Raw genomic sequence first — 27,500 nt, 5'->3', positions numbered from 1 at the left:
GGTCATAATAAAGGTTTTGACCTCACCAGTATGGTGGTCATAATAAAGGTTTTGACCTCACCAGTATAGTGGTCATAATAAAGGTTTTGACCTCACCAGCATAGTGGTCCTAATAAAGGTTTTGACCTCACCAGTATGGTGGTCATAAAGGTTTTGACCTCCCCAGTATAGTGGTCATAATAAAGGTTTTGACCTCACCAGTATAGTAGTCATCATAAAGGTTTTGACCTCACCAGTATAGTTGTCATCATAAAGGTTTTGACCTCACCAGTATGGTGGTCATAATAAAGGTTTTGACCTCACCAGTATGGTGGTCATAATAAAGGTTTTGTCCTCACCAGTATGGTAGTCATAATAAAGGTTTTGACCTCACCAGTATAGTGGTCATCATAAAGGTTTTGACCTCACCAGTATGGTGGTCATAATAAAGGTTTTGACCTCACCAGTATGGTGGTCATAATAAAGGTTTTGACCTCACCAGTACGGTGGTCATAATAAAGGTTTTGACCTCACCAGTATGGTGGTCATAAAGGTTTTGACCTCAGCAGTATAGTGGTCATCATAAAGGTTTTGACCTCACCAGTATGGTGGTCATAATAAAGGGTTTGACCTCACCAGTATGGTGGTCAAAATGGTTTTGACCTCACCAGTATAGTGGTCATCATAAAGGTTTTGACCTCACCAGTATGGAGGTCATAATAAAGGGTTTGACCTCACCAGTATAGTGGTCATCATAAAGGTTTTGACCTCACCAGTATGGTGGTCATAATAAAGGTTTTGACCTCACCAGTATAGTTGTCATAATAAAGGTTTTGACCTCACCAGTATAGTAGTCATAATAAAGGTTTTAACCTCACCAGTATGGTGGTCATAATAAAGGGTTTGACCTCACCAGTATAGTGGTCATAATAAAGATTTTGACCTCACCAGTATGGTGGTCATAATGAAGGTTTTGACCTCACCAGTATAGTAGTCATAATAAAGGTTTTGACCTCACCAGTATAGTGGTCATCATAAAGGTTTTGACCTCACCAGTATGGTGGTCATAATAAAGGTTTTGACCTCACCAGTATGGTGGTCATAATAAAGGTTTTGACCTCACCAGTATGGTAGTCATAATAAAGATAATAAAGGTTTTGACCTCACCAGTATGGTGGTCATAATAAAGGTTTTGACCTCACCAGTATAGTGGTCATAAAGGTTTTGACCCCACCAGTATAGTGGTCATCATAAAGGGTTTCACCTCACCAGTATGGTGGCCATAATAAAGGGCTTGACCTCACCAGTATAGTGGGCATAATAAAGGTTTTGACCTCACCAGTATAGTGGCCATAATAAAGGTTTTGACCTCACCAGTATAGTGGTCATAATAAAGGTTTTGAACTCACCAGTATAGTGGTCATAAAGGTTTTGACCCCACCAGTATAGTGGTCATCATAATGGGTTTCACCTCACCAGTATGGTGGCCATAATAAAGTGCATGACCTCACCAGTATAGTTGGCATAATAAAGGTTTTGACCTCACCAGTATGGTGGTCATAATAAAGGTTTTGACCTCACCAGTATAGTGGTCATAATAAAGGTTTTGACCTCACCAGTATAGTGGCCATAATAAAGGTTTTGACCTCACCAGTATGGTGGTCATAATAAAGGTTTTGACCTCACCAGTATAGTGGTCATAATAAAGGTTTTGACCTCACCAGTATGGTGGTCATAATAAAGGTTTTGACCTCACCAGTATAGTGGTCATAATAAAGGTTTTGACCTCACCAGTATAGTGGTCATAATAAAGGTTTTGACCTCACCAGTATAGTGGCCATAATAAAGGTTTTGACCTCACCAGTATAGTGGTCATAATAAAGGTTTTGACCTCACCAGTATGGTGGTCATAATAAAGGTTTTGACCTCACCAGTATGGTGGTCATAATAAAGGTTTTGACCTCACCAGTATAGTGGCCATAATAAAGGTTTTGACCTCACCAGTATGGTGGTCATAAAGGTTTTGACCTCACCAGTATAGTGGTCATAAAGGTTTTGACCCCACCAGTATAGTGGTCATCATAATGGGTTTCACCTCACCAGTATGGTGGCCATAATAAAGTGCATGACCTCACCAGTATAGTGGCCATAATAAAGGTTTTGACCTCACCAGTATAGTGGTCATAATAAAGGTTTTGACCTCACCAGTATAGTGGTCATAAAGGTTTTGACCTCACCAGTATGGTGGTCATAATAAAGGTTTTGACCTCACCAGTATAGTGGTCATAATAAAGGTTTTGACCTCACCAGTATAGTGGCCATAATAAAGGTTTTGACCTCACCAGTATAGTGGTCATAATAAAGGTTTTGACCTCACCAGTATGGTGGTCATAATAAAGGTTTTGACCTCACCAGTATAGTGGTCATAATAAAGGTTTTGACCTCACCAGTATGGTGGTCATAATAAAGGTTTTGACCTCACCAGTATAGTGGTCATAATAAAGGTTTTGACCTCACCAGTATAGTGGCCATAATAAAGGTTTTGACCTCACCAGTATAGTGGTCATAATAAAGGTTTTGACCTCACCAGTATGGTGGTCATAATAAAGGTTTTGACCTCACCAGTATGGTGGTCAAAATAAAGGTTTTGACCTCACCAGTATAGTGGCCATAATAAAGTTTTTGACCTCACCAGTATGGTGGTCATAAAGGTTTTGACCTCACCAGTATAGTGGTCATCATAAAGGTTTTGACCTCACCAGTATGGTGGTCATAATAAAGGTTTTGACCTCACCAGTATAGTGGTCATAAAGGTTTTGACCTCACCAGTATAGTGGTCATCATAAAGGTTTTGACCTCACCAGTATGGTGGTCATAATAAAGGTTTTGACCTCACCAGTATAGTGGTCATAAAGGTTTTGACCTCACCAGTATAGTGGTCATCATAAAGGTTTTGACCTCACCAGTATGGTGGTCATAATAAAGGTTTTGACCTCACCAGTATAGTGGTCATAAAGGTTTTGACCTCACCAGTATAGTGGTCATCATAAAGGTTTTGACCTCACCAGTATGGTGGTCATAATAAAGGTTCTGACCTCACCAGTATAGTGGTCAGAATAAAGGTTTTGACCCCACCAGTATAGTGGTCATAATAAAGGTTTTGATCTCACCAGTATGGTGGTCATAAAGGTCTTGATCTCACCAGTATAGTGGTCATAATAAAGGTTTTGACCTCACCAGTATGGTGGTCATAAAGGTTTTGACCTCACCAGTATAGTGGTCATAATAAAGGTTTTGACCTCACCAGCATAGTGGTCCTAATAAAGGTTTTGACCTCACCAGCATAGTGGTCCTAATAAAGGTTTTGACCTCACCAATATGGTGGTCATAATAAAGGTTTTGACCTCACCAGCATAGTGGTCCTAATAAAGGTTTTGACCTCACCAATATGGTGGTCATAATAAAGGTTTTGACCTCACCAGTATAGTGGTCATAATAAAGGTTTTGACCTCACCAGTATGGTGGTCATAAAGGTTTTGACCTCACCAGTATAGTGGTCATAAAGGTTTTGACCTCACCAGTATAGTGGTCATAATAAAGGTTTTGACCTCACCAGTATAGTGGTCATAATAAAGGTTTTGACCTCACCAGTATGGTGGTCATAAAGGTTTTGACCTCACCAGTATGGTGGTCATAATAAAGGTTTTGACCTCACCAGTATAGTGGCCATAATAAAGGTTTTGACCTCACCAGTATAGTGGCCATAATAGAGGTTTTGACCTCACCAGTATAGTGGCCATAATAAAGGTTTTGACCTCACCAGTATAGTGGTCATAATAAAGGTTTTGACCTCACCAGTATGGTGGTCATAATAAAGGTTTTGACCTCACCAGTATAGTGGTCATAATAAAGGTTTTGACCTCACCAGTATGGTGGTCATAAAAAAGGTTTTGACCTCACCAGTATGGTGGTCATAAAAAAGGTTTTGACCTCACCAGTATGGTAGTCATAATAAAGATAATAAAGGTTTTGACCTCACCAGTATGGTGGTCATAATAAAGGTTTTGACCTCACCAGTATAGTGGTCATAAAGGTTTTGACCCCACCAGTATAGTGGTCATCATAAAGGGTTTCACCTCACCAGTATGGTGGCCATAATAAAGGGCTTGACCTCACCAGTATAGTGGGCATAATAAAGGTTTTGACCTCACCAGTATAGTGGTCATAAAGGTTTTTACCCCACCAGTATAGTGGTCATCATAAAGGGTTTCACCTCACCAGTATGGTGGCCATAATAAAGGGCTTGACATCACCAGTATAGTGGGCATAATAAAGGTTTTGACCTCACCAGTATAGTGGCCATAATAAAGGTTTTGACCTCACCAGTATAGTAGTCATAATAAAGGTTTTAACCTCACCAGTATGGTGGTCATAATAAAGGGTTTGACCTCACCAGTATGGTGGTCATAATAAAGGGTTTGACCTCACCAGTATAGTGGTCATAATAAAGATTTTGACCTCACCAGTATGGTGGTCATAATGAAGGTTTTGACCTCACCAGTATAGTAGTCATAATAAAGGTTTTGACCTCACCAGTATAGTGGTCATCATAAAGGTTTTGACCTCACCAGTATGGTGGTCATAATAAAGGTTTTGACCTCACCAGTATGGTGGTCATAATAAAGGTTTTGACCTCACCAGTATGGTAGTCATAATAAAGATAATAAAGGTTTTGACCTCACCAGTATGGTGGTCATAATAAAGGTTTTGACCTCACCAGTATAGTGGTCATAAAGGTTTTGACCCCACCAGTATAGTGGTCATCATAAAGGGTTTCACCTCACCAGTATGGTGGCCATAATAAAGGGCTTGACCTCACCAGTATAGTGGGCATAATAAAGGTTTTGACCTCACCAGTATAGTGGCCATAATAAAGGTTTTGACCTCACCAGTATAGTGGTCATAATAAAGGTTTTGAACTCACCAGTATAGTGGTCATAAAGGTTTTGACCCCACCAGTATAGTGGTCATCATAATGGGTTTCACCTCACCAGTATGGTGGCCATAATAAAGTGCATGACCTCACCAGTATAGTTGGCATAATAAAGGTTTTGACCTCACCAGTATAGTGGCCATAATAAAGGTTTTGACCTCACCAGTATAGTGGTCATAATAAAGGTTTTGACCTCACCAGTATGGTGGTCATAATAAAGGTTTTGACCTCACCAGTATGGTGGTCATAATAAAGGTTTTGACCTCACCAGTATAGTGGTCATAATAAAGGTTTTGACCTCACCAGTATAGTGGCCATAATAAAGGTTTTGACCTCACCAGTATGGTGGTCATAATAAAGGTTTTGACCTCACCAGTATAGTGGTCATAATAAAGGTTTTGACCTCACCAGTATGGTGGTCATAATAAAGGTTTTGACCTCACCAGTATAGTGGTCATAATAAAGGTTTTGACCTCACCAGTATAGTGGTCATAATAAAGGTTTTGACCTCACCAGTATAGTGGCCATAATAAAGGTTTTGACCTCACCAGTATAGTGGTCATAATAAAGGTTTTGACCTCACCAGTATGGTGGTCATAATAAAGGTTTTGACCTCACCAGTATGGTGGTCATAATAAAGGTTTTGACCTCACCAGTATAGTGGCCATAATAAAGGTTTTGACCTCACCAGTATGGTGGTCATAAAGGTTTTGACCTCACCAGTATAGTGGTCATAAAGGTTTTGACCCCACCAGTATAGTGGTCATCATAATGGGTTTCACCTCACCAGTATGGTGGCCATAATAAAGTGCATGACCTCACCAGTATAGTGGCCATAATAAAGGTTTTGACCTCACCAGTATAGTGGTCATAATAAAGGTTTTGACCTCACCAGTATGGTGGTCATAATAAAGGTTTTGACCTCACCAGTATAGTGGTCATAATAAAGGTTTTGACCTCACCAGTATAGTGGCCATAATAAAGGTTTTGACCTCACCAGTATAGTGGTCATAATAAAGGTTTTGACCTCACCAGTATGGTGGTCATAATAAAGGTTTTGACCTCACCAGTATGGTGGTCATAATAAAGGTTTTGACCTCACCAGTATAGTGGCCATAATAAAGGTTTTGACCTCACCAGTATGGTGGTCATAAAGGTTTTGACCTCACCAGTATAGTGGTCATCATAAAGGTTTTGACCTCACCAGTATGGTGGTCATAATAAAGGTTTTGACCTCACCAGTATAGTGGTCATAAAGGTTTTGACCTCACCAGTATAGTGGTCATCATAAAGGTTTTGACCTCACCAGTATGGTGGTCATAATAAAGGTTTTGACCTCACCAGTATAGTGGTCATAAAGGTTTTGACCTCACCAGTATAGTGGTCATCATAAAGGTTTTGACCTCACCAGTATGGTGGTCATAATAAAGGTTTTGACCTCACCAGTATAGTGGTCATCATAAAGGTTTTGACCTCACCAGTATGGTGGTCATAATAAAGGTTCTGACCTCACCAGTATAGTGGTCAGAATAAAGGTTTTGACCCCACCAGTATAGTGGTCATAATAAAGGTTTTGATCTCACCAGTATGGTGGTCATAAAGGTCTTGATCTCACCAGTATAGTGGTCATAATAAAGGTTTTGACCTCACCAGTATGGTGGTCATAAAGGTTTTGACCTCACCAGTATAGTGGTCATAATAAAGGTTTTGACCTCACCAGCATAGTGGTCCTAATAAAGGTTTTGACCTCACCAGCATAGTGGTCCTAATAAAGGTTTTGACCTCACCAATATGGTGGTCATAATAAAGGTTTTGACCTCACCAGCATAGTGGTCCTAATAAAGGTTTTGACCTCACCAATATGGTGGTCATAATAAAGGTTTTGACCTCACCAGTATAGTGGTCATAATAAAGGTTTTGACCTCACCAGTATAGTGGTCATAATAAAGGTTTTGACCTCACCAGTATGGTGGTCATAAAGGTTTTGACCTCACCAGTATAGTGGTCATAAAGGTTTTGACCTCACCAGTATAGTGGTCATAATAAAGGTTTTGACCTCACCAGTATAGTGGTCATAATAAAGGTTTTGACCTCACCAGTATGGTGGTCATAAAGGTTTTGACCTCACCAGTATGGTGGTCATAATAAAGGTTTTGACCTCACCAGTATAGTGGCCATAATAAAGGTTTTGACCTCACCAGTATAGTGGCCATAATAGAGGTTTTGACCTCACCAGTATAGTGGCCATAATAAAGGTTTTGACCTCACCAGTATAGTGGTCATAATAAAGGTTTTGACCTCACCAGTATGGTGGTCATAATAAAGGTTTTGACCTCACCAGTATAGTGGTCATAATAAAGGTTTTGACCTCACCAGTATGGTGGTCATAAAAAAGGTTTTGACCTCACCAGTATGGTGGTCATAAAAAAGGTTTTGACCTCACCAGTATGGTAGTCATAATAAAGATAATAAAGGTTTTGACCTCACCAGTATGGTGGTCATAATAAAGGTTTTGACCTCACCAGTATAGTGGTCATAAAGGTTTTGACCCCACCAGTATAGTGGTCATCATAAAGGGTTTCACCTCACCAGTATGGTGGCCATAATAAAGGGCTTGACCTCACCAGTATAGTGGGCATAATAAAGGTTTTGACCTCACCAGTATAGTGGTCATAAAGGTTTTTACCCCACCAGTATAGTGGTCATCATAAAGGGTTTCACCTCACCAGTATGGTGGCCATAATAAAGGGCTTGACCTCACCAGTATAGTGGGCATAATAAAGGTTTTGACCTCACCAGTATAGTGGCCATAATAAAGGTTTTGACCTCACCAGTATAGTGGTCATAATAAAGGTTTTGAACTCACCAGTATAGTGGTCATAAAGGTTTTGACCCCACCAGTATAGTGGTCATCATAATGGGTTTCACCTCACCAGTATGGTGGTCATAATAAAGGTTTTGACCTCACCAGTATGGTGGTCATAATAAAGGTTTTGACCTCACCAGTATGGTGGTCATAATAAAGGTTTTGACCTCACCAGTATAGTGGCCATAATAAAGGTTTTGACCTCACCAGTATAGTGGCCATAATAAAGGTTTTGACCTCACCAGTATAGTGGCCATAATAAAGGTTTTGACCTCACCAGTATGGTGGTCATAATAAAGGTTTTGACCTCACCAGTATAGTGGCCATAATAAAGGTTTTGACCTCACCAGTATAGTGGCCATAATAAAGTTTTTGACCTCACCAGTATAGTGGCCATAATAAAGGTTTTGACCTCACCAGTATGGTGGTCATAATAAAGGTTTTGACCTCACCAGTATAGTGGCCATAATAAAGGTTTTGACCTCACCAGTATAGTGGCCATAATAAAGGTTTTGAGCTCACCAGTATAGTGGTCATAAAGGTTTTGACCTCACCAGTATAGTGGCCATAATAAAGGTTTTGACCTCACCAGTATAGTGGCCATAATAAAGGTTTTGACCTCACCAGTATGGTGGTCATAATAAAGGTTTTGACCTCACCAGTATGGTGGTCATAATAAAGGTTTTGACCTCACCAGTATAGTGGCCATAATAAAGGTTTTGACCTCACCAGTATAGTGGCCATAATAAAGGTTTTGACCTCACCAGTATAGTGGCCATAATAAAGTTTTTGACCTCACCAGTATAGTGGCCATAATAAAGGTTTTGACCTCACCAGTATGGTGGTCATAATAAAGGTTTTGACCTCACCAGTATAGTGGCCATAATAAAGGTTTTGACCTCACCAGTATAGTGGCCATAATAAAGGTTTTGACCTCACCAGTATAGTGGTCATAAAGGTTTTGACCTCATCAGTATAGTGGCCATCATAAAGGTTTTGACCTCACCAGTATAGTGGCCATAATAAAGGTTTTGACCTCACCAGTATGGTGGTCATAATAAAGGTTTTGACCTCACCAGTATAGTGGCCATAATAAAGGTTTTGACCTCACCAGTATAGTGGCCATAATAAAGGTTTTGACCTCACCAGTATAGTGGTCATAAATGTTTTGACCTCACCAGTATGGAGGTCATAATAAAGGTTTTGACCTCACCAGTATAGTGGTCATAATAAAGGTTTTGACCTCACCAGTATGGAGGTCATATTAAAGGTTTTGTCCTCACCAGTATAGTGGTCATAATAAAGGTTTTGACCTCACCAGCGTAGTGGTCATAATAAAGGTTTTGACCTCACCAGTATGGTGGTCATAATAAAGGTTTTGACCTCACCAGTATAGTGGTCATAAAGGTTTTGACCTCACCAGTATGGTGGTCATAATAAAGGTTTTGACCTCACCAGTATGGTGGTCATAATAAAGGTTTTGACCTCACCAGTATGGTGGTCATAAAGGTTTTGACCTCACCAGTATAGTGGTCATAATAAAGGTTTTGACCTCACCAGTACGGTGGTCATAATAAAGGTTTTGACCTCACCAGAATGGTGGTCATAAAGGTTTTGACCTCACCAGTATAGTGGTCATCATAAAGGTTTTGACCTCACCCGTATGGTGGTCAAAATGGTTTTGACCTCACCAGTATAGTGGTCATCATAAAGGTTTTGACCTCACCAGTATGGAGGTCATAATAAAGGTTTTGACCTCACCAGTATAGTGGTCATCATAAAGATTTTGACCTCACCAGTATGTTGGTCATAATAAAGGTTTTGACCTCACCAGTATAGTGGTCATAAAGGTTTTGACCTCACCAGTATAGTGGCCATAATAAAGGTTTTGACCTCACCAGTACAGTGGCCATAATAAAGGTTTTGACCTCACCAGTATGGTGGGCATAATAAAGGTTTTGACCTCACCAGTATGGTGGTCATAATAAAGGTTTTGACCTCACCAGTATAGTGGCCATAATAAAGGTTTTGACCTCACCAGTATAGTGGTCATAAAGGTTTTAACCTCACCAGTACGGAGGTCATAATAAAGGTTTTGACCTCACCAGTATAGTGGTCATAATAAAGGTTTTGACCTCACCAGTATAGTGGTCATAATAAAGGTTTTGACCTCACCAGTATGATGGTCATAATAAAGGTTTTGACCTCACCAGTATAGTGGTCATAAAGGTTTTGACCTCACCAGTATAGTGGTCATAATAAAGGTTTTGAGCTCACCAGTACGGTGGTCATAATAAAGGTTTTGACCTCACCAGAATGGTGGTCATAAAGGTTTTGACCTCACCAGTTTAGTGGTCATCATAAAGGTTTTGACCTCACCCGTATGGTGGTCATAATAAAGGTTTTGACCTCACCAGTATGGTGGTCAAAATGGTTTTGACCTCACCAGTATAGTGGTCATCATAAAGGTTTTGACCTCACCAGTATGGTGGTCATAATAAAGGTTTTGACCTCACCAGTATGGTAGTCATAATAAAGGTTTTGACCTCACCAGTATGGTGGTCATAATAAAGGTTTTGACCTCACCAGTATAGTGGTCATAAAGGTTTTGACCCCACCAGTATAGTGGTCATCATAAAGGGTTTCACCTCACCAGTATGGTGGCCATAATAAAGGGCTTGACCTCACCAGTATAGTGGGCATAATAAAGGGCTTGACCTCACCAGTATAGTGGGCATAATAAAGGTTTTGACCTCACCAGTATAGTGGCCATAATAAAGGTTTTGACCTCACCAGTATAGTGGTCATAATAAAGGTTTTGAACTCACCAGTATAGTGGTCATAAAGGTTTTGACCCCACCAGTATAGTGGTCATCATAATGGGTTTCACCTCACCAGTATGGTGGCCATAATAAAGTGCATGACCTCACCAGTATAGTGGGCATAATAAAGGTTTTGACCTCACCAGTATAGTGGTCATAATAAAGGTTTTGACCTCACCAGCGTAGTGGTCATAATAAAGGTTTTGACCTCACCAGTATGGTGGTCATAATAAAGGTTTTGACCTCACCAGTATAGTGGTCATAAAGGTTTTGACCTCACCAGTATGGTGGTCATAATAAAGGTTTTGACCTCACCAGTATGGTGGTCATAATAAAGGTTTTGACCTCACCAGTATGGTGGTCATAAAGGTTTTGACCTCACCAGTATAGTGGTCATAATAAAGGTTTTGACCTCACCAGTACGGTGGTCATAATAAAGGTTTTGACCTCACCAGAATGGTGGTCATAAAGGTTTTGACCTCACCAGTATAGTGGTCATCATAAAGGTTTTGACCTCACCCGTATGGTGGTCAAAATGGTTTTGACCTCACCAGTATAGTGGTCATCATAAAGGTTTTGACCTCACCAGTATGGAGGTCATAATAAAGGTTTTGACCTCACCAGTATAGTGGTCATCATAAAGATTTTGACCTCACCAGTATGTTGGTCATAATAAAGGTTTTGACCTCACCAGTATAGTGGTCATAAAGGTTTTGACCTCACCAGTATAGTGGCCATAATAAAGGTTTTGACCTCACCAGTATAGTGGCCATAATAAAGGTTTTGACCTCACCAGTATGGTGGTCATCATAAAGGTTTTGACCTCACCAGTATAGTGGCCATAATAAAGGTTTTGACCTCACCAGTATGGTGGGCATAATAAAGGTTTTGACCTCACCAGTATGGTGGTCATAATAAAGGTTTTGACCTCACCAGTATAGTGGCCATAATAAAGGTTTTGACCTCACCAGTATAGTGGTCATAAAGGTTTTAACCTCACCAGTACGGAGGTCATAATAAAGGTTTTGACCTCACCAGTATAGTGGTCATAATAAAGGTTTTGACCTCACCAGTATAGTGGTCATAATAAAGGTTTTGACCTCACCAGTATGATGGTCATAATAAAGGTTTTGACCTCACCAGTATAGTGGTCATAAAGGTTTTGACCTCACCAGTATAGTGGTCATAATAAAGGTTTTGAGCTCACCAGTACGGTGGTCATAATAAAGGTTTTGACCTCACCAGAATGGTGGTCATAAAGGTTTTGACCTCACCAGTATAGTGGTCATCATAAAGGTTTTGACCTCACCCGTATGGTGGTCATAATAAAGGTTTTGACCTCACCAGTATGGTGGTCAAAATGGTTTTGACCTCACCAGTATAGTGGTCATCATAAAGGTTTTGACCTCACCAGTATGGTGGTCATAATAAAGGTTTTGACCTCACCAGTATGGTAGTCATAATAAAGGTTTTGACCTCACCAGTATGGTGGTCATAATAAAGGTTTTGACCTCACCAGTATAGTGGTCATAAAGGTTTTGACCCCACCAGTATAGTGGTCATCATAAAGGGTTTCACCTCACCAGTATGGTGGCCATAATAAAGGGCTTGACCTCACCAGTATAGTGGGCATAATAAAGGGCTTGACCTCACCAGTATAGTGGGCATAATAAAGGTTTTGACCTCACCAGTATAGTGGCCATAATAAAGGTTTTGACCTCACCAGTATAGTGGTCATAATAAAGGTTTTGAACTCACCAGTATAGTGGTCATAAAGGTTTTGACCCCACCAGTATAGTGGTCATCATAATGGGTTTCACCTCACCAGTATGGTGGCCATAATAAAGTGCATGACCTCACCAGTATAGTGGGCATAATAAAGGTTTTGACCTCACCAGTATAGTGGCCATAATAAAGTTTTTGACCTCACCAGTATAGTGGCCATAATAAAGGTTTTGACCTCACCAGTATGGTGGTCATAATAAAGGTTTTGACCTCACCAGTATAGTGGCCATCATAAAGGTTTTGAGCTCACCAGTATAGTGGTCATAAAGGTTTTGACCTCACCAGTATAGTGGCCATAATAAAGGTTTTGACCTCACCAGTATAGTGGCCATAATAAAGGTTTTGACCTCACCAGTATGGTGGTCATAATAAAGGTTTTGACCTCACCAGTATAGTGGCCATAATAAAGGTTTTGACCTCACCAGTATGGTGGTCATAATAAAGGTTTTGACCTCACCAGTATAGTGGCCATAATAAAGGTTTTGACCTCACCAGTATAGTGGCCATAATAAAGGTTTTGACCTCACCAGTATAGTGGTCATAAAGGTTTTGACCTCACCAGTATAGTGGCCATCATAAAGGTTTTGACCTCACCAGTATAGTGGCCATAATAAAGGTTTTGACCTCACCAGTATGGTGGTCATAATAAAGGTTTTGACCTCACCAGTATAGTGGCCATAATAAAGGTTTTGACCTCACCAGTATAGTGGCCATAATAAAGGTTTTGACCTCACCAGTATAGTGGTCATAAATGTTTTGACCTCACCAGTATGGAGGTCATAATAAAGGTTTTGACCTCACCAGTATGGAGGTCATATTAAAGGTTTTGTCCTCACCAGTATAGTGGTCATAATAAAGGTTTTGACCTCACCAGTATGGTGGTCATAAAGGTTTTGACCTCACCAGTATAGTGGTCATCATAAAGGTTTTGACCTCACCCGTATGGTGGTCAAAATGGTTTTGACCTCACCAGTATAGTGGTCATCATAAAGGTTTTGACCTCACCAGTATGGAGGTCATAATAAAGGTTTTGACCTCACCAGTATAGTGGTCATAATAAAGGTTTTGACCTCACCAGTATGGTGGTCATAATAAAGGTTTTGACCTCACCAGTATAGTGGTCATCATAAAGGTTTTGACCTCACCAGTATGGTGGTCATAATAAAGGTTTTGACCTCACCAGTATAGTGGTCATCATAAAGGTTTTGACCTCACCAGTATGGTGGTCATAATAAAGGTTTTGACCTCACCAGTATAGTGGTCATAATAAAGGTTTTGACCTCACCAGTATGGTGGTCATAATAAAGGTTTTGACCTCACCAGTATAGTGGTCATCATAAAGGTTTTGACCTCACCAGTATGGTGGTCATAATAAAGGTTTTGACCTCACCAGTATAGTGGTCATCATAAAGGTTTTGACCTCACCAGTATGGTGGTCATAATAAAGGTTTTGACCTCACCAGTATTGTGGTCATAAAGGTTTTGACCTCACCAGTATAGTGGCCATAATAAAGGTTTTGACCTCACCAGTATAGTGGCCATAATAAAGGTTTTGACCTCACCAGTATGGTGGTCATCATAAAGGTTTTGACCTCACCAGTATAGTGGCCATAATAAAGGTTTTGACCTCACCAGTATGGTGGTCATAATAAAGGTTTTGACCTCACCAGTATGGTGGTCATAATAAAGGTTTTGACCTCACCAGTATAGTGGCCATAATAAAGGTTTTGACCTCACCAGTATAGTGGTCATAAAGGTTTTAACCTCACCAGTACGGAGGTCATAATAAAGGTTTTGACCTCACCAGTATAGTGGTCATAATAAAGGTTTTGACCTCACCAGTATAGTGGTCATAATAAAGGTTTTGATCTCACCAGTACAGTGGCCATAATATAGTTTTTGACCTCACCAGTATGGTGGTCATAAAGGTTTTGACCTCACCAGTATAGTGGCCATAATAAAGGTTTTGACCTCACCAGTATGGTGGTCATAATAAAGGTTTTGACCTCACCAGTACAGTGGCCATAATAAAGGTTTTGACCTCACCAGTATGGTGGTCATAATAAAGGTTTTGACCTCACCAGTACAGTGGCCATAATAAAGGTTTTGACCTCACCAGTATGGTGGTCATAAAGGTTTTGATCTCACCAGTATAGTGGTCATCATAAAGGGTTTCACCTCACCAGTATGGTGGCCATAATAAAGGTTTTGATCTCACCAGTATAGTGGCCATAATAAAGGTTTTGACCTCACCAGTATCGAGGTCATAATAAAGGTTTTGACCTCACCAGTATCGAGGTCATAATAAAGGTTTTGGCCTCACCAGTATCGAGGTCATAATAAAGGTTTTGACCTCACCAGTATCGAGGTCATAATAAAGGTTTTGACCTCACCAGTATCGAGGTCATAATAAAGGTTTTGACCTCACCAGTATCGAGGTCATAATAAAGGTTTTGACCTCACCAGTATGGAGGTCATATTAAAGGTTTTGTCCTCACCAGTATAGTGGTCATAATAAAGGTTTTGACCTCACCAGTATGGTGGTCATAATAAAGGTTTTGACCTCACCAGTATGGTGGTCATAAAGGTTTCGATCTCACCAGTATAGTGGTCATCATAAAGGGTTTCACCTCACCAGTATGGTGGTCATAAAGGTTTTGACCACACCAGTATTGTGGTCATAATAAAGGTTTTGACCTCACCAGTATAGTAGTCATAATAAAGGTTTTGACCTCACCAGTATAGTGGTCATAAAGGTTTTGACCTCACCAGTATAGTGGTCATAAAGGTTTTGACCTCACCAGTATAGTGGCCATAATAAAGGTTTTGACCTCACCAGTATAGTGGCCATAATAAAGGTGTTGACCTCACCAGTATAGTGGTCATAATAAAGGTTTTGACCTCACCAGTATAGTGGTCATAATAAAGGTTTTGACCTCACCAGTATAGTGGCCATAATAAAATGTTTGACCTCACCAGTATAGTGGTCATAAAGGTTTAGTCCTCACCAGTATAGTGGTCATAAAGGTTTTGACCTCACCAGTATAGTGGTCATAATAAAGGTTTTGACCTCACCAGTATAGTGGTCATAAAGGTTTTGACCTCACCAGTATAGTGGCCATAATAAAGGTTTTGACCTCACCAGTATAGTGGTCATAAAGGTTTTGACCTCACCAGTATAGTGGTCATAATAAAGGTTTTGACCTCACCAGTATGGTGGCCATAAAGGTTTTGATCTCACCAGTATAGTGGTCATAATAAAGGTTTTGACCTCACCAGTATTGTGGCCATAATAAAGGTTTTGACCTCACCAGTATAGTGGCCATAATAAAGGTTTTGACCTCACCAGTATAGTGGCCATAATAAAGGTTTTGACCTCACCAGTATTGTGGCCATAATAAAGGTTTTGACCTCACCAGTATAGTGGCCATAATAAAGGGTTTGACCTCACCAGTATAGTGGCCATAATAAAGGTTTTGACCTCACCAGTATAGTGGTCATAATAAAGGTTTTGACCTCACCAGTATAGTGGCCATAATAAAGGTTTTGACCTCACCAGTATAGTGGTCATAATAAAGGTTTTGACCTCACCAGTATGGTGGTCATAATAAAGGTTTTGACCTCACCAGTATAGTGGTCATAAAGGTTTTGACCTCACCAGTATAGTGGTCATAATAAAGGTTTTGACCTCACCAGTATGATGGTTACGATAAAGGGTTTGACCTCACCAATATCGTGGTCATAATAAATGGTTTGACCTCACCAATATGGTGGTCATAATAAAGGGTTTGACCTCACCAATATGGTGGTGACGATGAGGGTCTTGTTGGCCAGTGTTTCCGAGACGTTGATGTCCAGACTGGTGGCGTTCATAGCCAGTGTGTTGTTGGAGTACCAGATACCAATCTGAGAGAGAGAGAGAGAGAGAGGAGAAAGAGAAAGAGAGCGAGAGAGAGAGAGAGAGAGAGGGGGGGGGGGGGGATAATAATTGCAGGATGTGTGTGATTATACAGGAGGTACAGTAAATCATGTGACAGTGGAAAACAAGAAGGAACTAGAATCCAGAGGACAAGCCCAAGGTATTTTGATCAACAATATGAAGATAAACTATATGATCACATACATCTCTCAGATAGCTCTAAATGGCTCTAATAAAGATATAAGTATAATTTTTTTCTAAAGCCCTATATTTCTAGGAGCGTTGTAGATAGATGTCAGCACCCTCACTGTGTTTGAAATGTAGAACGTTAAAGACCTTCACGTTCAGATAGAAAACCATCTAATTACAATACGAGTGCTACATTTTGGAGATCCTCTTGGAGTCTCATATCACAAATGTCAACCCAAAAACAACCATTGATTTTGCTGTTCCATTTAGTCTTTAGTCCTCAGCTGGTGTTATCGTTAAGTACATACTGTAGCTAGCTAATCACAAAGCACTTCCATAGCATAACCCATTCTAATTATACGGCTAGAATGTCACTGTTATGAAGGATTACTGTCAACACAGAAGCCATTTTGTGTCAAACACTGTTTCTCTATAATCCCAGTGCCCTCTGACCTCTCTGTGACCCCTGCGGTGTTTCTCCAGAATCCTCAGGGTGTAGTTGGTCCTCTGTCCTTTACTGTTGAACTCCACATGGCCTGTCAGACCATCATACTCCACCTGACAGACAGAGACAGAGACAGAGACAGAGACAGAGACAGAGACAGAGACAGAGACAGAGACAGAGACAGAGACAGAGACAGAGACAGAGACAGAGACAGAGACAGAGACAGAGACAGAGACAGAGACAGAGACAGAGACAGAGACAGAGACAGAGACAGAGACAGATTATTTATGAAGCCAATAAAGCTAATTTGAATTTAATGAATTGAGAGAGAAAGAGAAAAGGTACAAGAGAGAAAGACAGAGAGAGAGAGAGAGAGAGCGACAGCGATACAGAGAGACAAAGAGAGAGAACACTATACTTACACTACACATATCTAGTACACAGTGTGACAGTGCTGACAGAGCTTGATAGAGCTAAGATGAATGGAGTGGTGGTGAAGATGGAACACACCCAGTGGTTTGATAACAGAGACAGATAGGCCTGTACCGAGGAGACAAAGAGAGATGGAGCACAGGCAGCCATGAAGACAGCTCGTCAATGAGACACACAGACAACCAGCCATGTCAAATAACGAAAAATAACAAGGGAGGAGGAGTGCCGGATGGATGGATGGATGGATGGATCAGACAGACAGACAGACAGGACAGAACCACCAACAACACTGGACCCCAACAGAACGACATGGGGGGCAGGACAGGAGTTTTACCCAACACAACGACATGGGGGGCAGGACAGGAGTGTGACCCAACACAACGACATGGTGGGCAGGACAGGATTGTGACCCAACACAACGACATGGGGGGCAGGACAGGAGTGTGACCCAACACAACGACATGGGGGGCAGGACAGGATTGTGACCCAACACAACGACATGGGGGGCAGGACAGGAGTGTGACCCAACACAACGACATGGGGGGCAGGACAGGATTGTGACCCAACACAACGACATGGGGGGCAGGACAGGAGTGTGACCCAACACAACGACATGGTGGGCAGGACAGGATTGTGACCCAACACAACGACATGGTGGGCAGGACAGGAGTGTGACCCAACACAACGACATGCGGGGCAGGACAGGATTGTGACCCAACACAACGACATGGTGGGCAGGACAGGAGTGTGACCCAACACAACGACATGGTGGGCAGGACAGGAGTGTGACCCAACACAACGACATGGTGGGCAGGACAGGATTGTGACGGACTGATATGCTGTAGTTTTTGTTTAAAACTTCTTGGTGACAGGGTGCAGTATTTTCACGTCTGGATGAAATGCATGCCCAAATTCAACTGCCTGCTACTCATCCCCAGAAGATAAGATATGCATATTATTAGTAGATTTGGATAGAAAACACTCTGAAGTTTCTAAAACTGTTTGAATCATGTCTGTGACTATAACAGAACTTATTTGGCAGGCGAAACCCCGAGGACAAACCGTTCAGATTTTTTTGGTTTGAGGTCACTTTCTTTTCAATGTGTTTTCATTGGGAATCCAGATTTATAAGGGACCTTCTTGCAGTTCCTATCACTTCCACTGGATGTCAACAGTCTTTAGAAATTGGTTGAGGTTATTCCTTTGTGTAAAGAAGAAGTATGGCCATCTTGAACGAGGGTCACTTGAAGTGTACTGTTAGATAGAGGCGCGTGACCAGAAAGCATGCTTCAGTTTGTTTTCTTCCTGTATTAAACACAGATCATCCCGTCTTCAATTTTATCGATTATTTACGTAAAAAAATACCTAACGTTAAATTACAAAAGTAGTTTGAAATTTTTTGGCAAAGTTTACAGGTAACTTTTGAGATATTTTGTAGTCACGTTGAGCAAGTTGGAACGAGTGTTTTTCTGGATCAAACGCGCCAAATAAATGGACATTTTGGATATATATCGACGGAATTAATTGAACAAAAGGACCATTTGGGACATATTGGAGTGCCGACAAAAGAAGCTCGTCAAAGGTAAGGCATTAATTGTATTTTAAATACTGAGTTTTGTGTCGCGCCTGCAGGGTTGAAATATGGTTTCTCTCTTTGTTTACGGCGGTGCTATCCTCAGATAATAGCATTGTTTGCTTTCGCCGAAAAGCCTTTTGAAATCTGACATGTTGGCTGGATTCACAACAAGTGTAGCTTTAATTTGCTATCTTGCATGTGTGATTTAATGAAAGTTTGATTTTTATAGTAATTTATTTGAATTTGGCGCTCTGCATTTTCCCTGGTGTTTTCGCTAGCGTCCCACATAATCCCAGAGAGGTTAACAATGTGGCTGCCATTGGTATCTAAATTGAAGATATCTTGGTATGAGAAGAAACAACTATCTTCTTTGTCAAATGAAGACTCAAAATGAAAGTGAAGTGTGTGGGTTCTTGTGTGTGTTCATGTGCCTGCGCGTGCGTGCGTGTGTGTACTGACCATGCGTAGGTAGTTCATGAGGCTGGTGCCGTGTTGCCAAATCTGAGGAGAGGTGCAGCTGAGAGGTTTGACTCCAATCTCCTGACTCCTGTTGAGCTCCCTCACAGCCCCCACTACAACGTGCACCGCGTCAAACATCAACGCTGATGACAACTGGAGGGGGAGAAGGAGGTGCACCGGAGAAAGAGAGGAGAAATGGGCAGGAGGAGAAGAGAGTTGTAGGAGGGAGGAGAAGAGGGGTGGTGGGTAAGAAATTGCAGGAGGGAGGAAGAGGTAACATGGTTCATAACATAGTAATAACTCTATTAAATTTTGGTGTCTGTATTTGGTGATTCAATGAGACAAGCGTCCATATGGACCATTTGATACCTACACACCAGGAACTAACACTTGTTACCATACAATTTCTCAGTTAAAACAAGGTATGCACCAGCTGACACAGGGATGTGTGAATGTAACACTCTGGTAGAACATACCGCAGGCCCGGGGTAGATGAGATCACAGCCCTCCCTCCAGGACAGGTTGAGACTCCTGATGAACTCCAGGTAGAATGGATGGGTGGTGTTGAACATGGAGAACCCTATGATGTTGGACTGGTCATCGACTATGTCATCCAGCCTCAGCAGGGGGAAATCCTGGGAGAGGGTGAGGAGATGATATGTTGGGTGAGTGACATGTATGAAATCTCAGAAACAGAACCAGAGAGCGAAGCAGAGTATGCGCGTACCCCCTTCAACGCATGGGGAGATAGTAGCTCTGTTTTGTACCGTCAAAACTGTGAATATATGTAGAGGCCAGACAACATAGTTCACATTAAGCCTTTAAAATTGATAGATCAATATATCCCCAAGCAGCTGGTCAGTTATACACAACAGCAAACCAATCTGTGAGTAAAACGAAGCTGAGACTCAAACCCAACAAGCCATGCCTTCCCTTAGAGGAAAAGACAAAAAACAACTTGGAGATGCAAATGAGAGCAACGAACAGCTGAAGGATATTCAGTTCTCACCAAAACAAACAACAGTTACAATCTGTTGTTAAAAAAGTAGATTCTATCATGTAAGCTATGCATATTCAGGGCGGGTGCGTGGATGAAACAATAAAATTGGCCTTCTGGAAACAAAGGCGCAAACTTTAGAAGATGAACTGGATCAGCTAGAAAACAGATCAAGACCAAATAATACGAGAATATTGTCCCTACCAGAAGAAAAGAAAAAAGCAGACCTTTCCAGCTATGTGATCAAGCTGATATTGGAGGAGCTTAGTGTGGATGTATTACAGGAGGATCTGGAGCGAAGACATCGGATCAGCGTGAAGCAGAATAATGCTAAATCTGTGGGACTATCAGACCAAATTCAACATTCTGAGGGCACAGGGTTATAAAGAAATCAAGGTCCACGGCGAGTCCATTTGATTCGTCCAGGACCTGTCTTCTAGACTGAGAAACAAACGCAAGCAATTCATTCCGATCAGATAGTCACCGGAGGAAAAAGGAATCAAGTCTCAACTCTGATTCCCAGCAGTACTGTAGGTATGGAAGGGAACTCAGAGAATGGAGTTCACAAGCGCTGATGAAGCCCTGATCAGGCTGCAAGAAACACTTCCAGTTGAAAGAGAGACCAGTGCCCTGAAGAGAGGCAGAAGCGGAGAAAAACAGATAAGCACACTAGGCTACAAACAGGGATGCCCCAGACCAACTTATGGTAAATTGAGACAATATTCCTTCCCCCTCCCGCCAATACAATCTAGATTCTATTGTCCCCAATTAACTGTTCTTCTCTTGGAAGTAACAATTGAATTAGCCAATGCCAATGAGATACATGAACACTGAAAATACAATATAAAAGAGGAAATATAGCATGTTAGTCAACAATTGTAAATAATTGTTCTATTGATGTGTATTTGTGTGGGCAAGGGGGTGTGAGTGGGTGTATGTGTGGGTATGTGTCTGTGCATATGAATGGGAGAGTGAAGGAGGGTGAATATGAATATGTGTAGGAGGGCGGGAGAACATGGGTGTGCGGAGGCATGGGTATAGGTTGTGTGTGAATGAAGGAGAATGGATGAGTAGTTACAGTACATGTATAGAGGGGTGTAAATGTGTTTGAGAAGAAGCGGGAGACAGAGGTTGGGATAAACTTGGCCTGGGTGGGTAAGGGAGGACAAGGAGGGGAGGTAGGGACAATGTTGGCTTGTTGGGGCAAGGTGGAGCAAAGATGGGAGGTGGGGATAAGCTTGGCTTGGGTGTGGTAAAGGGGTGAGAACAGGGAGGGGGAGGTGGAGAGGGATGAATTTGGTTTGGGAGAGAGAAGGAAGGACGTAATTATAATACAATGTAATTGTATTTCTTTTTTATGACTTGTAAACTCGTTGTAAAATTGTACAACGTAACCATTTGGTTACTAGTCCAATGCTCTAACCACTAGGCTACCCTGCCTTACATTTCATTTATAAGGTAATACAAACCAACCACAGTACTTAAGTGCCAGTCTTTCTTCAAACGTATGAACAATGTATTATCCACGTATGAACAATGTATTATCCGTTTTTTTGGTACATTAGGACCGGTGTCAGAGCTAAAAAGCCCTAAAAGGCATAGAGCCATAGAACCTCAAGTACTTTGCTTCATGTTTTTTTGTGTGTTTTGTTATATGTCTGCTCAGCCCACACACTCTATATATGTAATGTATACAATAACTATGTACTGTATTTATACTATGATCCTTCCATTCTATGGAATAACTACCGCCCTCATATGTCATGTCTGCTAAAATGTTTTACTTGGTTCTTCAATGATAGACAAAACAGTTAAGGTTAACCGTGATTCTATACATGGCCAACAAAATCCAACTTATCACAGTAAAAGCATATGGTTCTCGAACACTTAACAAATTGTCAGCAGATGTGGTTTTCTTGCAGAGTTTAATGGAGAATTTGAACATTTAATGAAGAGCTGAGTTGGAGAGGCCTATGCTGCCATGTACTGTAGTAACCGCAGAGATGTAGGCATCCTGATAAATGAGAACACATAATTTTCCCTTGTACCTTACATGGTGAAAAATACACATAGATTTCATTGTACTGTATATCCCACCATAGGAAAATCTGGTGTTTTCTTTATAGAATTTATTAAGCAATATTAGATCAAATCCAGAAAGGAACTATTATTTTAGCAGCTGACTTAATAAATAATGCATTCGATAAGATTGACAGACTTAGTAATACAAAAGGCAAATTTAAATGTAATCTCTACAAATAATACATTATCTGATGAACTTGCTTTAGAAATGGGCACAAAACAGGGATATCCCCTCTCCCCCCTCCTGTTTGCACTGGCAATTGAACCACTTGCAGAAATAATTTGACAGGACCCAAACGTAACAGATATCAGTATTGGTAAACATGAATATAAACTAAACGTATTTGCAGATGATCTCCTGATATACCTGACAACTATTGAAAAGTCAATGCCACCTTTGCTAAAAATATTTTTAAAACACTCAAAAATCTCAGTATTTAAAATTTACAGCAATCCTTTAAGTGGACCATAAAAATATATACTTACGTTGCTTAATAAGTGACAATAATACAGGCACTAGGGATGGAGGTGTGGCCAGGCACAAGGGATGGAGGTGTGGCCAGGCACTAGGGATCGAGGTGTGGCCAGGCACAAGGGATGCAGGTGTGGCCAGGCACAAGGGATGGAGGTGTGGCCAGGCACAAGGGATCGAGGTGTGGTCAGGCACTAGGGATGGAGGTGTGGCCAGGCACAAGGGATGGAGGTGTGGCCAGGCACAAGGGATGGAGGTGTGGCCAGGCACTAGGGATGGAGGTGTGGCCAGGCACAAGGGATGGAGGTGTGAGCATGTAGGACTGGACAGAGGAGATGGAGTTGTTTGTTTGTGTATGTTTATATGGTGTGAAATAAATGTTTAAAAAAAATACATTTGAGAACATAACATTTAAAATGTCTTCAGGGTAAATCCATTTGAATTCAATCCATTTTTGACAGCAGCCTTTTTGATTTGATTTCCTTACATATTTGCCCATGTAGTGCTTAGAATGTGACTTTTTGGACCTGAATGCCAAAACATTCCAGCGATAAAGGTACTCAAAGTTGACCCATTTTGCATACCCCACCATCCCATGAGACATTTTCATCACTGGAAAAGATAAATGGTTGAGATTTACATCACTTATAATTTCTGAAGATATGTTACCTTTAACCTCAATTATATAAAAAAATATTTTAACTGCTTTTTTTACACACCCATTGCTGACAGGTGTCGGGCACACGGCCATGCAATCTCCATAGACAAACATTGGCAGTAGAACGGCCTTACTGAAGAGCTCAGTGACTTTCAACGTGGCACCTTCCCAACAACTCAGTTTGTTAAATTTCTTCCCCGGATTTCATGGTTCGGGCTAGGTCTCTTATTTCCAGCGAAGAGAAATCATAATGCTACGGCATTCAATGACATTCTAGACACTTCTATGCATCCAACTTTGTTGCAACAGTTTGGGGAAGGCCCTTTCCTGTTTCAGCATGAAATTGCCTCTGTGCACAAAGCGAGGTCCATACAGAAATGGTTTGTCGTGGCCTGCACAGAGCCCTGACCTCAACCCCATCAAACACCTTTGGGATGAATTGGAACGCCAACAGCGAGCCAGGCCTAATCGCCCAACATCAGTGCCGAATTTCACTAATGCTCTTGTGGCTGAATGGAAGCAAAGTCCCCGCATCAATGTTCCAACATCTAGTGGAAAGCCTTCCCAGAAGAGTGGAGACTGTTATAGCAGCAAAGGGGGGACCAACTACATATTAATGCCCATGATTTTGGAATGAGATGTTCAGGGAGCAGGTGTCCACATACTTTTGGTCATTTAGTGTATTTCTCTCTCTGTGTTGTAATGTGTTTCTCCCAGGTGGCACGCCCCTGGCCCCGTCCCTCACACATGCCCAGGAACAAAGAAAGGGAGTGGGAATGAGGCGGAAGGAAGGACACGGAGGAGAGGAAAGGTAGAAAGATGGCAGGAATGCTAAGAGGCATTGTTGCGTTCTTACCATGGTGGTGAGGATGTACTTGTAAAACGCTGATGTCATCCCCAACTCTGACGCCTGTGGAGAGAGAGAGAGAAGCGAAGGAGGGAGGGGAGACAGAGAGAAGGAGAGTGAGATAGAAAGTAAGAGAGAAGAGGGGGGAAGATATATGTGGTAGTGGTAGGAGACAGAGTGAGGGTGAGAAGGACAGAAGCAGAGAGAGAGAGAGAGAGAGAGAGAGAGAGAGAGAGAGAGAGAGGGATGACGAGAGGGGGAGGGGGATGGAAAGAGAGCTTACCACAACCACAGTGTTAAATTGTCAAACTTACACAATAAAGCTTAAGGCAGAGAGTAGACAGAGCAGAGAGAGCAGAGAAGCAGAGAGCAGTGGTAATGCATGTACTGACAGACAGACAGACAGACAGACAGACACAGTTCTATATAAAGGCCAATCTCTGAGTCACTCCTGTGCTCTGACTGCTGTTGCTACAGGCTGTAGAATATAAATCATCATAAGACCTATGGACCCATTATCACCACTGAATATGGATTACAACACGTCAAATAGTCAAGCTGTCAATATGATTTCAGCTGCTTAAGATAATTGAACCATTGTTGCTCTCCAAATCAGTCAATAGGTACAACTTCTCAGCCTGATCTCAGAACTGCGACATGGGCCACTCGTGTAGCTATTCTATAAAAGCCTTTGAGGCATGACCCCTGACCTTTTTGAGAATGAGGTAGGAGATGGAGGCGTTGGCGTCGATGATGATGGTGGCCACCTTGTCGTCTCGTATCTCCTTCAGCAGAGGGGTGGGATCCAGGCTGTCATCCAGCATCCTGATTGACAGCGTCTCCCTGGAGATCAGGAAGCGCCGCACTAGCTCCTCCAATCGCAGAAGGCCTGAGGGGCGGTGCCGGGTGAGAGCCGGAGAGAAGGGGAAGAGAAGGGATAGAATAACAGAGACATTTTGAGACTTAATTTAACATGGCATTGTAAAATGCATAGAAAGTGTGCTATACTGGTAGTTCTAACAAGAGATCCTATAAATCAGGTTCTGGGGAGATTCAATAATTATATCGTGCTAACCCACCATTGTGGCATTGACATAGAATATCTAGAATTTGACATTGTTGCCTATTGCATGCATATTGTATAGCACTGTGAAATGTATCCTATTCTGAGAGGGACGATGTGGTTGAAAGCAATTGAAAAAAACTGACCCACCAATCCACTACGGACGGCCTGGTAATTACTTAGCCACGTACATAGCAACAAGACCCACTAGGGACAAGCCAAACAGAAAGCTAAATGAACGTCTACTTCTTTCTCTCCCATTGGCATTCACAATATCAAATGTTTCCGGTGAGAACATGATGCATCAACACATGATGCTTCGTTCCTCAAAGCATTCTGTACTGCATATATACAGTACTGTAGCTAGTCCCTGGGCCAAACACTATGGAAAGGTCCTTGGGGTTTAGAATATAAATTCTAATTCCCATTCAAATTCTATATTCTCTAGTAAAACGCTGCTAGATGAGTAAATAAAAGGAGCTACCAGCGTCTGGGGAGCTTCACAGGGAGCCAGAGGGGAGAGAGAGAAGGGAGGGACAGGAGGGAGGGAGAGACAGGAGCCTCCCAGAGAGCAGGCCTGTAAGCAGTGTGGTAATCACTGAACCAGGCCAAAAACGTTAATTAGTTTGAAGGAGGAGAAAAATCAATACTCTCTCTCTAGCTTCCTCTCTCTCTCTTTCACACTCTCTCACTAACCTAACCTCTCCTTCTGTCTCTCTCTCTAGCTTCCTCTCTCTCTTTATCACACTTTCTCACTAACCTAACCTCTCCTTCTGTCTCTCTCTCTAGCTGCTCTCTCTCTTTTGCTAACCTCTCCATCTTTTGCTCTAGCTCTTTTGTATCTCTCTCTCTCTCTTTCTTTTCCTATCCTGGTCACTCTCCCCTTTGCTCTCCATCTCCTTTCTCATCATCTCTCCCCTGTCCCTCTATTCCTCTCTCCAGCTCTTGCTTCCTCTCTCTCGATCCCTTTTTACCACCTCCCTCTCTCCTCTCCTTCCTCTGACCTCATCCATCTCATAAAAACTGCATAATGGCACTAGATTAATAGCTGGACGTTGATCATACATAACTAGAGAAGGAAACCTCCCCAAAAACGTTTCAGTGAAGAAAAAAAAAGGAAAATGCCTGGAAATCAACATAAAACATCTTTGTCCATGCAGCAACAGAATGGACACTATAAGAAGAAAAAAAGAAACCATCTTGGTCTCCTTGCATTACTCATCACTACATCTGATATGTGATGGACGGCGGCCCTATCTCACACACACATAACGTCCACTTATCCTGAAAGCCATTCGAAGGAAGTAGATGGAAAAATATGAAAACCCGTTGGTTGTAACCATGGTGTGTTAATCGTCTATCTCTCTGCAGCACACTGACTGTTTGTACGTGTGTGTGGAGGGAGTCAGGCAGTCAGCCTGTTGAGTGTCAGTTAGCACCTTTTCTGCAGCCATGGCAACCAGCAGCTCGGCACGGCGATAGCTCCCACAGCCAAGTGGGTCAGAGAGTCTGTGGGTAACGGTAACCTTGACAAGATCACTTCCCAGACAAATATAGAGCCTCATCTGCACAGGCAATCACTATATCACCATGACTACCGTACCTGTTGCTTTAAAAACCTCTTCCAAATAGAAAAGCTTTTTGTGAACACATCAAATAGACACAAGTCTCACATCTCACATCAGCAAATGGATGGAAGGTAGTAGGCCTGTGTATCACATCAAAATCACTGATCATATCGGTGTGCAGTTTCAAAGGGTCTCATGTTCAAAGTGGCAAGTCTATGAAGAGGCGAGGAGCTCTTCATTTTATGAGACTGAAACAGAATTACAGCTCTTTGGAGCTGTGCATCAATCATTAAATCAATAGTCTGATAGCTCTAACAATTGTAAGTTGCTCTCAGTCTTTATACTGTA

General features: G+C 41.7%; 1 protein-coding gene across 4 annotated transcripts in view; it reads right to left on the bottom strand.

Moving 5' to 3' along the window:
* Positions 1-27,500, bottom strand: part of grik5 (glutamate receptor, ionotropic, kainate 5) — a 146,883-nt gene that overhangs the window by 13,924 nt on the left and 105,459 nt on the right. For all 4 annotated transcript variants that reach the window (XM_031786407.1, XM_031786396.1, XM_031786421.1 and 1 more), the window contains 6 exons: positions 25,232-25,410; positions 24,531-24,584; positions 19,942-20,100; positions 19,466-19,618; positions 17,007-17,111; positions 16,244-16,351 (listed from right to left, as the gene is read on the bottom strand). In XM_031786407.1, the coding sequence (XP_031642267.1) occupies positions 16,244-16,351; positions 17,007-17,111; positions 19,466-19,618; positions 19,942-20,100; positions 24,531-24,584; positions 25,232-25,410 (758 nt within the window). The remainder of the gene's footprint in view (positions 1-16,243; positions 16,352-17,006; positions 17,112-19,465; positions 19,619-19,941; positions 20,101-24,530; positions 24,585-25,231; positions 25,411-27,500) is intronic.

The sequence above is a fragment of the Oncorhynchus kisutch genome, linkage group LG2 (assembly GCF_002021735.2).
Source record: "Oncorhynchus kisutch isolate 150728-3 linkage group LG2, Okis_V2, whole genome shotgun sequence".
In the NCBI taxonomy this organism is placed as follows: Eukaryota; Metazoa; Chordata; class Actinopteri; order Salmoniformes; family Salmonidae; genus Oncorhynchus; species Oncorhynchus kisutch.
This window is presented reverse-complemented; position numbering and strand designations above follow the sequence as displayed.